General features: G+C 47.2%; 4 protein-coding genes across 4 annotated transcripts; 1 reads left to right on the top strand and 3 right to left on the bottom strand.

Annotated features, from left to right (window-relative positions):
• Positions 1-4,099: 4,099 nt before the first annotated feature.
• Positions 4,100-4,358, top strand: CCR75_007170 (uncharacterized protein; the record flags this gene model as incomplete). The annotated part of the gene is made up of 2 exons (XM_067965234.1): positions 4,100-4,198; positions 4,272-4,358. 2 exons carry the CDS (start codon positions 4,100-4,102, stop codon positions 4,356-4,358), a joined length of 186 nt encoding a protein of 61 aa, XP_067820357.1.
• A 394-nt stretch (positions 4,359-4,752) lies between these two features.
• Positions 4,753-5,046, bottom strand: CCR75_007171 (uncharacterized protein; the record flags this gene model as incomplete). Its single annotated transcript, XM_067965235.1, has 1 exon — positions 4,753-5,046. One exon carries the CDS (start codon positions 5,044-5,046, stop codon positions 4,753-4,755), a length of 294 nt encoding a protein of 97 aa, XP_067820358.1.
• An 82-nt stretch (positions 5,047-5,128) lies between these two features.
• On the bottom strand, positions 5,129-6,524 carry CCR75_007172 (uncharacterized protein; the record flags this gene model as incomplete). Its single annotated transcript, XM_067965236.1, has 4 exons — positions 5,129-5,150; positions 5,342-6,064; positions 6,142-6,190; positions 6,515-6,524. The coding sequence occupies 4 exons, from the start codon at positions 6,522-6,524 to the stop codon at positions 5,129-5,131; spliced, it is 804 nt and encodes a 267-aa protein (XP_067820355.1).
• Positions 6,525-6,836: 312 nt separating this feature from the next.
• On the bottom strand, positions 6,837-8,669 carry CCR75_007173 (uncharacterized protein; the record flags this gene model as incomplete). Its single annotated transcript, XM_067965237.1, has 2 exons — positions 6,837-8,554; positions 8,661-8,669. The coding sequence occupies 2 exons, from the start codon at positions 8,667-8,669 to the stop codon at positions 7,064-7,066; spliced, it is 1,500 nt and encodes a 499-aa protein (XP_067820356.1). The 3' UTR covers positions 6,837-7,063.
• Between the last annotated feature and the right edge of the window lie 1,557 nt (positions 8,670-10,226).

Below are 10,226 nucleotides of genomic sequence, written 5' to 3'. Positions count from 1 at the left end.
CGCCGTCGTCATCCTTCTGCATGAGCGCGCTGCCGATTGCAAAATTACTTGCATCGCAGACGACGCTAAAGGGCTTATCCGCGTCTGGCAATGCCAAGACCGGTGCCTCTACAAGAGATTGCTTCACTGATGTGAACGCATCTTCTTGTTCTTTTAACCAAACCCATTCTGTGTCCTTTTTAAGGAGATCAGATAATGGTTTAGTTTGCTCCGCATAATTCTTGCTATACTTATGCAAGTAATTAGCGAGCCCTAGGAATTGGCGCAAATCCTTCACATGCCGTGGGATTGGCCATTCCTTTACTGATTTTACCTTGTCTGGGTCTGCTCGTACACCATGTGTACCAACGATGCAGCCCAGTACAGGTATCTCAGGGACCCCTATGACGCACTTTTGCAAGTTGACGTACAATTGGGCGTCCTTTAAAGTCTGCAACACAGCGTCTAAATGACGCTTGTGCGACTCTATTGCGCTCAGCCCGTCCTCGGCCCTACTATGCACGAATACATCGTCAAAGTAATTGGGCGCGTAGGCACGGTGCTGACGCATCACGTGAGCCACCACTCGGTTGAATGTCGCTGGTGCGTTAATCAAACCTTGAGGCATCACAAGCCACTCCCAAAGCATACCGCTTGGAGTGCTTACTGCCGTTTTGGCTACATCGGACTCTCTCATGAGTACCTGACAGTAGCCATCCTTCAAATCCAACGCGGAAAAGATAGTTGACTTTTCCATGGAGCTCAACCAAACATCTTTCCGCGGAGTTGGCGTTTGAGCCGGTATGGTCGCCGTGTTCAGCTTATGGTAAGCTTGTACCACGCGCCATCCACCTGTGGCTTTACGCACACCCGCACATGTCCCGCCTTAGCTCGCTTGTCGAAGATCTCATCGATATAATCGACTTGTTCTTTCGGCAGAAGCCATTGCCGGGCCACACACCATATTTGGTGCCAAATTCCAAATTAATTTCATGCCCAATGACCGTATCGGCTGGTAGGCGGCTCGGCACTTCTTTTGGAAACACAATACGATATTTTTAGAGAATATAAATATTCGGGCTGTGTTTCAAGGCATCTCAGCCTTGAGCAGCGAATCGTTTCTTTTTGTCCATTTTTAGGAGGCTCTCGTCCATTGTAGACGATGAGCAATAGTCCACCAAGTTCGCTTCTGGAACTGGTGTGACTATTTCGTGGATCTTTCCTTCCTTTAATTCGGCAAGGAACAGATCCCACGACATTTCGGGAGATTTACTATCTGCTCGGCAGATAAAAAGACTCGCCGGAGCACCTCAACTGAGGATGCCTCCGCAATTTCGTATTTGACGGCCTCGAACACCTCGTTCGAAGGCCCGCCCTCTTTATTAGAGACTGATCCAAAGGTCACTCGTTTAGACATGCCTTTGATCGTCCTAATCTATCGGGTACTCGTTTTCGAGTCACCACGACCTTTTTCTGGGAAGCAAGTGCCGTTGCACTCCTGGCTAACGCACCCCTTCCAACCGCACCAGGATCTTGGCACTGTGCCGATTCATGCGAGACTTGACTTCCTGTTAGCTCGCCATCTACTGCCACAGGCTCTCGGCTCTGTGCAGGACAATGGGACACATGACTACTTGTCATTGCCCTTTTCACTTCACTAGCTGTGTAGGAATTGGCGACGTTTGACATCCCGTCAACGCACCCTCGACTGTGTTCGACATGACATAGTTGCATACGCCTCACACAGAAGCACATTCTTGCCGGTGTCCTGCGTAGAGTTTGCAACTGTGCGTGTACGCCAGTTTATCCATGGTTGGTGTTTTCCCAACCATGACATGCCTATAATGAGGTCATACAGACTCTCCATACCTAGCACTGTGAACTTCTCTTTACAAGAGAAGTCACCAAAGCTAAAGACGATTTCTACCTGAACTCTTTCAGACTTAACGAGCGCGCCGTTCGCCAAACAAATGGTCGCCTCTTCTCGCTTGCCATCCTGGCAAAGCGACTTAAGCATCGCCGATCTCTTTTTTAGAGCCGCGAATTTTACAAATTTTTGTGATGCACCCGAATCCAATAGGAAGGTCATCACCTGGTTATAGCCTCGTAATTGAGCGCTATAGACCAGCAGGGTTGAGGTCCGGCATTTTGAGACTTCAGCAGCTAGGCTACCCATTTGTTCGATAACTCTGAACATAGAGGTAGCTTTAGCGTCCGCGTCAGTAGGACATCCAGCCGCTGCTGCGTCTCGCACGCTGGTTCTTGCCATCACCCTTTGGAAAAGGGAGTCCTCTTGCTGGGCATCTTCGCCCTAGCAGGGACTCGGGCATAGTAGCGAGCCATCATATGGCCGCGCTTGCCGCATTTATAGCAGACAACGTCTGCATTGCTCAACTCCATAGGAGTGGCATCTGACCTCTCGGCCGACGGCTTATACAAAGCTGTCGCCGAGGCGCTGTTGTATAATTGCTCCACAACTAAGGCAATTCGGATTGCCTCTTCTATCGTCAACGGCACCTTTCTCAAAAGGGCCTGTTGCGATGGGCCATGTCTTAGTCCGTTCGGACCTACGGTAATGGACGCCAATAGCGAGCGCATCTCTTGCTCATAATCTTGCAGAGATCGCTTCGCCTGTCGCGCTCCAAGGAGGCGCCTGAAGCAACACTTCGATTTTCGGCGGCTGGTGCGTGGCGCGAATCTTTGTCTCAAAGATAGCCCATGTAGGGAACGCCTTACCGTCCGCCGTAAGCGTCGAGAAAGTTCACTCTGAGGCCTTGCCGCGCAGATGCGACATGGCGTGCGACACCATCCGGCGGTCGTCCTCGATGAGCTGGGCGACACCGCATTGCTCCACGGCTAAAAGTCAGTGGACAATCGTGTGCGCCACAGTTCCATCGAACTTGGGCGGGTCCATCCGAATGGGCCTCGGCTGATGCGGCCGGGCAGAAAGCATCTCAACAGTCCTGTTGAGAGCCTCGCTCCGAGCCTGCTCATGCCTCAGCTCATCCTAAGTCTGAGTGACGGACTCCGCCGCAGCATGGCTCTGTGCCTCGGACGCGGCCCTCCGCTGTCCGAGTACGAATGCCTCAAACTGCTCCAACTGAGCAATATGTTGTTCAGGAGAACTACCCAGGAGCCTGGCCAGGGCTTGTTCACCAAGTCCCTGCTCCATAAGTCCTGCCACCTCCCGATGATGTTCGGAGTGGTGGGGAACATGAGCACAATCAATATTGAGGCTCATCCTCACGTACACACGCAGAGATGCGGGTCGTGGGAAGGATCTCAAGTGCTACCAAGTGTAGGCGGGCACGTCGTAATGCGGCCACGCTCTACTTAGACACACACCCTAGCACAGCGAGGAAGCGGTTTAACCTGCTTCTCTTGCGTGCAGTGAGGTAGTTGTGGTGGGCGCCTTAGCGACCTCACCCAACACACTAAGTACTCTGGTTAAGTGTCGTCACGGGAGCGGTAATCCGGCTCCTCGTGCGCACTTACCAAGTAGGAACTAGTTTTCAGACTGATTTATATTTAATCGTATTAAATATAAATACCTATTTTACCAATTAAAATGTCATCTCTATCGATAACACTTAATATGTATTGCGAGCGTATCTTTCTAGATACCTCGCGAAACGGATGACGCTACCCGTCATCATGGATGACGCTGGGAGTCATCCCTCTTAATGTGAATGCACCCATGTGCATCACATACACAAGGGTTGGTCACAAATGTGCACTACACCCGAGTGCTGGGTCTAATTACTATTAATTAATAATTGACCATCCCCTTAAGTACACCAAGTGTACTTAACGGGGACTGTGTGACATTAGGGCAACTTTAGCTAGTTACACGATGTGTCATCGTACCGCCCTCCGCCGGTATCGATCCACGTACATCCCGGTACCAGTTCCAAAGCTTAATCACTCGGCCCACTGAGGTCGGTACATTATATTGTAGTGACCATCTCTTCTCGAATAAATGCATAAAAGCTGAAATGACGGTGGTGTGCACACTACAATTTTCTTTCTTATTCAATGATCGGGCTTAATAAATTAGTGACCAGTATAATGACATTCGTAGTTCTCAGATTTATATACAAACATCTACCAAGGCACTGTCATGACTCTGTCGGTTCGCACCAAGAACTTAATTGTAGGTGGCAGTCTCGCTACGTTTGCGTCATCTGTGTTTGGCTACACATTTTACAAGATGAGCCAGGTGTGCTGTTGGCCATCCTTCTTGCTGTTCTCATCCTGCCACGGCTGACTTGTTCTTTCTTCTTGCTTTACAGGACGATTTCAAGGACTTTGACACTGTGAAGGTGAATGTGCATCCGAGTGGTATCAAGCCTTCAACTGTCGGCAAACGCAGCGAATAGAAGTACCGTTTGTTTCGTTGATTGTAAACGAACGGCGAGAATCGAGAGAAAAGGTCCTTTTAGCAACAAAGCTTGTCTTTAACGTCAAATTAAAATTTTAATCAAGATAACAAGCGATTCTGGCATGGAAAACAGCGGATAATATGTTATCTAATTGGTATCACATGTATATCCTTCTTCACTGTAGAACTAGCACCATCCCCACAGCCAAATTGTTCAGAATGTTGACAAAGCCGAAAACGTTGGATATCAACGCCATTTTTTTTTTTCCTTAACATCATCAGTACAAAAAAGTCAAAAATCGTTAATACCTATCGGAATGCAGCCATTCGCAGGGAAAGAACCTAATCCAGAAACGAACACATTAGCTTGATCTCCGTGCGGTAAATTCCTACTACGGACGCACATTGGCCATAAGGCGCTTCGACTTCGTAGAAGTTTTATATTTCAACTTGCGCAAGTTCTCCATTTTACGATTGGCTTGCTTTAGCCCACGACGTGCCTCTTCAAGGACCTTTACCTTCGGCTTGCCAAGTACTTTTTTGCTCTTCTGCCGCAGCTTCCTCCGACTACTCTTCGACACTGTAGTTTTAGATTCGGACGACTTATTCTTGGACTTAGTAGGCTTAGTAGTACCTACATCTTCGACACAATTCTTTAGGAATAGCTTCGTTAACCGTGCAGCCATTATTGCTCTCTGAGTTTTTAACCACCCAATTTTCTGACGTGTGCGTTAATGGGACCGGCTGTATCCATACCGAGCCTTTCATCTAATTGGTTAAATCCAAGAACCTATCAGAAAAGTGAAATATTAATTTCTAAGACAAACGAGTTAGTAATGCAAATCATACACGCAAAAAGTGAACTAGAATTTCGCCTTTATTCACCGTCATCTTAGATACTACTACAAGTTGCTGAGCAGCTTTCCTTCATATGTCGACATACCCAACTATATCTTCTGCCAAGCCAACAAATGCACTTACAGGCGACCACCAGCACCGGCCATCGACTCTACTAGTTGGTCTTCCTCGCGAGCAACCTTCGCGCCCTTCTCTTCAACACCTCCCTCGTGAAGTTCCATCAGACGGACGAGATCAAACTTGGGCTTCTTCAAAATTTTACACTTGCGAATGTACACGTTCTGAAGTGGGTAGATACCCTGGGTGGCTTTTTCAATTTCCTTGCCAATAATCTCTGGGACAAACTTTAGAAAGAGATCCTTAATGTCACACTTGGAGGCTTCATCCGTCATGATCGACGTCATTTTTTTACGAATAGCGCGAATCTGAGCCGTCTTGGCGTACGTTGTCTTTTTGATCTGGTTGGGGCGCTTTTTGGTGAACGCAATGCAAAACAAACGCACAAGGTAGCCATCCGTAGTCTTCACGTCCACGAAGGCTTCAATCAACGTCTGCCACTTGCGAATTAGTGAACAGAGTTTGTCACGGGTAAAGTCCATGCCGTGAAAGCCAGTAATGATTTGGTTGCCCTGAATCTCCTCAGCGCAAAGGCGAATCTTTCGGAAAGCCTGGTCCTCATCTTTATTTAAGTCAGCAAGGCAGACCTCAAATACACGACCACGAAGACCCTCCGTCGCAATTTTGATGCCAGCAGTTCGGTTTACCAGCGTTTTACCGCAATTGCGTTCGGAGAAGATAGCAGGCGCCTTGATATCATACCAATCCTTTCGTGTGAAAGGGTCCACGCTGCCACGATAAAAATACGTTAAAATTTTATTCTCTTTATTGCTGCAGCTTAAAAGGCTGATGCCCGACAAACGTACACTTTCTTCTTACCACCCTTTTTGCCCTTAGTCAGGCGCTTGTTTTTTCCTATAATCAGTAATTTTAAAAGTTAGTATTCGTTCAGCTCCCTTGTAGAGCCCAATAAAGCGACACCGATCGCCTCCTTCTCCACTTTTAGCCAACACATTTGGCGTATCACATGCTATAGCTGTAGAAGCCCGTACGGACACATCGTTCCAGCGACACGGATATTTCAATAAGTCTGACTGGTAATTTTGACTTCTAACTGCTACGTTTTCTGTTGCTTCTGTGAAGTGGAGATTGAGATAGCGAGGCAATCAGGCACGCAGCTTATGGTAATCGCTGCTCGCTGTATCTGCCCAAAAAGTGCACTCGAGTACACTCACTTACCGACAGCCATGCTTGTCTTAAGTTATTCTTAAAGGCGAAATGGAGCTCCTCAGCTAATGGCTGGCGCTGGATCCGCGGGCCAACAAATCTCCGAACCGGTCTACATATCCTAACCCTAACTGGTTAAACTCAGACTGAAATAATGTATTTTTTTCAATACTTGCACAAGGAAAATAACTATGAATCTCTTGTTGAACAAAAAGCAGCACAGAAGTGCCAGCGAAAATGGACTTGACCGCTGGCTACTAAATATAGGACTGCATCATTCGCATCACGCAAAAAAGGCAAACGATGCAACAAAGCGACGAATCTTAGGAAAGTCTGAATTTGTGGTAATGAGAGCGTCGTGCGGCTTTATAAAAGCATAATTGCATATTAAGTGCCTCTAGCCAGCGTATCACTTGCGAAAAGCTTAAATGCAGCGAGCTACAGATACGATGTAAAATCGTTGGGCTTTGCGTATAGCGATACGTGCGAGCGCCAGAAGGAAACAATTCCTGCCAAGATAATGTCTCATTAGTCACCTTCTGTATTTATATTGATTTGCTATTACGACTCTCTCGCTGCCTGCTGGGATTGAATGATCTGCTGAATAAATTCATCCGAGAGAACAATTTTGTCTTGTGCACTATTCTGTAGTTGTTGTAAGTACTGGACCGCGTCAGCTGAACTAGCAGTTGCTCCGTAATTTTCAAACCGCTCGTGCTCTTCTAGTTCCGTACGAACAAATATCAGGAGGCGGTTGAGGTATCGCCGGTGAGCGAGAGAGGCTTGTTGTAGCACCAAACCTAATTTGCTAGGTTCCGAAGTATCAATAGGGACAGGCAGACTTGACACAGAAGCAGGAGCCGGTGCTAATGGTGGAGAGCTGGGAGTACTAAGTTCCACCTCCTCTGGCTCGGAAAGATCATCTATGACTTTAAATGCCTCGATTTCGGTAGGGACGTTTTCTTCTTTTTGAGTAGCACTTTCATTGATTTGTGCCGGTTGTGCCTGCTGGAAATTGAGCATTTTAGAGCTTGACATTGTGAGGAAAACCTGCTGAGGGCGTGCAAACACGCCGTGCTTTAGCTTGCATTGAAAATAGTATCGCCCCTTGACACTGCCATCATTTTTGCCACAGGCTTCATCGAGCTCAATACCGACCCATATTCCTTTTGTGCCCAATATTTCACCTAAAAATCGCACATAGCCGAACAATTCTTTATCCGGAATACACACCCGATCCCCAATTTCTACATATAAACCCGCCAACGCTTGTACACGTGGTACAACCGGCGTCACGTCTCCATCTTCACTGACGTTAGAGGCCAGCCCCGCAGCTGTGCCGGAAGCATTAATGTTAGCGGATGCAAGCGCCTCCAGTCGTTTTTGAATTTTAAAATCGACCATGCTCATAACTACAAGCGCTCGTGTGGGAAATAGTGTGTGAAAAGTCAAAAAGAGCTCGTGAGCCTGTGCACGACAGGACGAACTGGCGTCGTACAATGCATGCTGAAGACTTTTTTCCAGCTGCTGAATGTCGCTCTTTTCCAAGACGATGCTCCACGTGACGAGAACACGCCGTAAACACGAAATGCAGCACAGTCGAATGAGGGCATTCTTGCTATCTAACAGTAAGTCCACAAAGAGCCGTAAGGTCGCGCCCTTGACCACAGTGTGTGTTACAATTTCCTCAAGACACTTGCCGCAGTACGTGCTGCAAACTTTGTTCCCACTTCCACGTACTTCGACGAGTGTAGGCAACACGTCACGAAGAAAAGGAGCCATGGCATCGCGCGTGACCCGTGAGATGGTCGTAAGTAGTGCACAGACTTCCTTGACAATTTGGGAGCGTAGATCCTGCACCATTCCTTTAAGCGGACGCAAAGTCTTCCACATTTCTGTGCTAAGGTTACCGGCTACTGTTCCGGATGGTGAATCGGTTTCGAGAGTTGCAAAAGCACGCTGCATCTCCCCCAACGCCACCATGCGCTCTTGCCAATTCTCGGCGTTGCGTGCCACACGGTCCATCTCGCTTGCTAGAAGCATTGTGAGCGCCTATGACCAGAGACGTAAGAGAGGGGGTAAAGGCATTGAAGGAAGACAAACAAATGGCTTACCATTGTGAATCAACTTCCTTTCGAAAACAATATTAATATTGTACCGTAACCATGTTGCGTGGCTGCTATAATGAAAGCTATGACACTATAGATTTGATGGTCACACGGCAATTTCACTTGTAGTCACTGATAAATCCGACTTGGTGGCGGTCACTCATAAAAAGAGAGCTAGTTATTAAGTATATCAATTAGATTTGAGAGCTGAGTTTATTTATAAGATAGACAGCTATCATTTTACTGCCACTGTAACGGTGTCTCGTTACATAAATATTGGTTCTTATAAGAGGAAAAATGATTATTATTCCCTATGAGAGGAAACAAATAAATTACTTCTATTGATTGGTTGATTTAAGTTTAAATCAACCCCGCCAATCGTTATAAGGCACGATTGTGCAGTGCGCAAGTAGGCGCCATACATAGTTTGTTATTAATGTAATAAAGTCAGTAGTAGATATAAGATCGTTACGTAGGAATAATACAGTTTTGCTTTTTCTCTATTCTAAAGCTTTAAAATTAACCCTGGTAGCTAAGACTACATCGCTACCTGTAATCTTCCTCTGCACGTCGTGTGCGTAAAGTAACCAAGGCGCCCCAAATCAGTGTGAGTTGACAAGTACTGTTAATAATAGTAGCAAAGGGTGCCACGTGACACCTGGTAGCACTTCGTAGTCCGTTCAACGGCCCACGCACGTTCCATCCAACTTCAACATGTTGGATGATGAAAGAGCGAGCTTTCGAGCTCCTCAAGAAGGCTATCACGCACCGCGTGGAAAGTTCACTTATTTGAGTGACCTTGAATGGAGAGCGATCGAACGCATGAGTTCGGTCGTAGGCGGGTCAGCCGTTGGCGCCATGCTGTTCATCCTGGGCACAGATGAACAACATTCGGCATAGCTCGATGAAGCCCAAGAAAAAGTAGCCTTGCTAAGGCTCTCAACACGCGAAAGTGTTGAGAGAACAGGGTGCTCAACAGTTGGAACTGTTGAGACACCAGCATGTACATGCTGCCAATGGGCCGACGCTTCCGCGTCAACTCGAAAGCTAATCTCTAAGTTTTAAGGCAGTCGAAGGCGACTCCCTTTGAGATCGTTCGTCGAATTAGACGACGCCATTGAAGCTTGCCGCATCAATGATGATGCGTCAAAAGTGAGATTTGGCATGTCCAGCTTAGCCGGACGTGCCATATCTTGGGCTTTAGGACTCACGCTTCACGACCTATTGATTTTTGGGTCGTATGAGGTCTTTTAGACCCGGTTCAGGCAAACATTTGTGCCGCCACGTGCCGAATTGTAGGCTTTGAGTCGTTTCTGATATATACAGGTCACGCGTCATTACGCTCTGCGACTAAGCCGCCCCATCTCTCGGAGAATGGCCCGATGGCTATCCTTTTTCGCCGGATACATGTTCGAGGTGAAGTATAAGCCTGGCAAACAGAATGCTTTGGTCGATGCGATATCACGCAGGCCAGATTATGAGCTCTTTCATTTAACGACTATCATGTCGCCTATTACTGAATTAATCCGTTCGGTTTACGCCAAGGAGGAACAGTGTGGAGCTCTGCTACGAGCTCTTAAGAACTCTGACTCGGGTTTTAAATTTTCGGTACGTTT

This window comes from Bremia lactucae, linkage group LG1 (assembly GCF_004359215.1).
Source record: "Bremia lactucae strain SF5 linkage group LG1, whole genome shotgun sequence".
Taxonomy (NCBI): domain Eukaryota; phylum Oomycota; class Peronosporomycetes; order Peronosporales; family Peronosporaceae; genus Bremia; species Bremia lactucae.
Note: the sequence above shows the minus strand (reverse complement) of the source record. Positions and strands in the feature narration are given on the sequence as shown.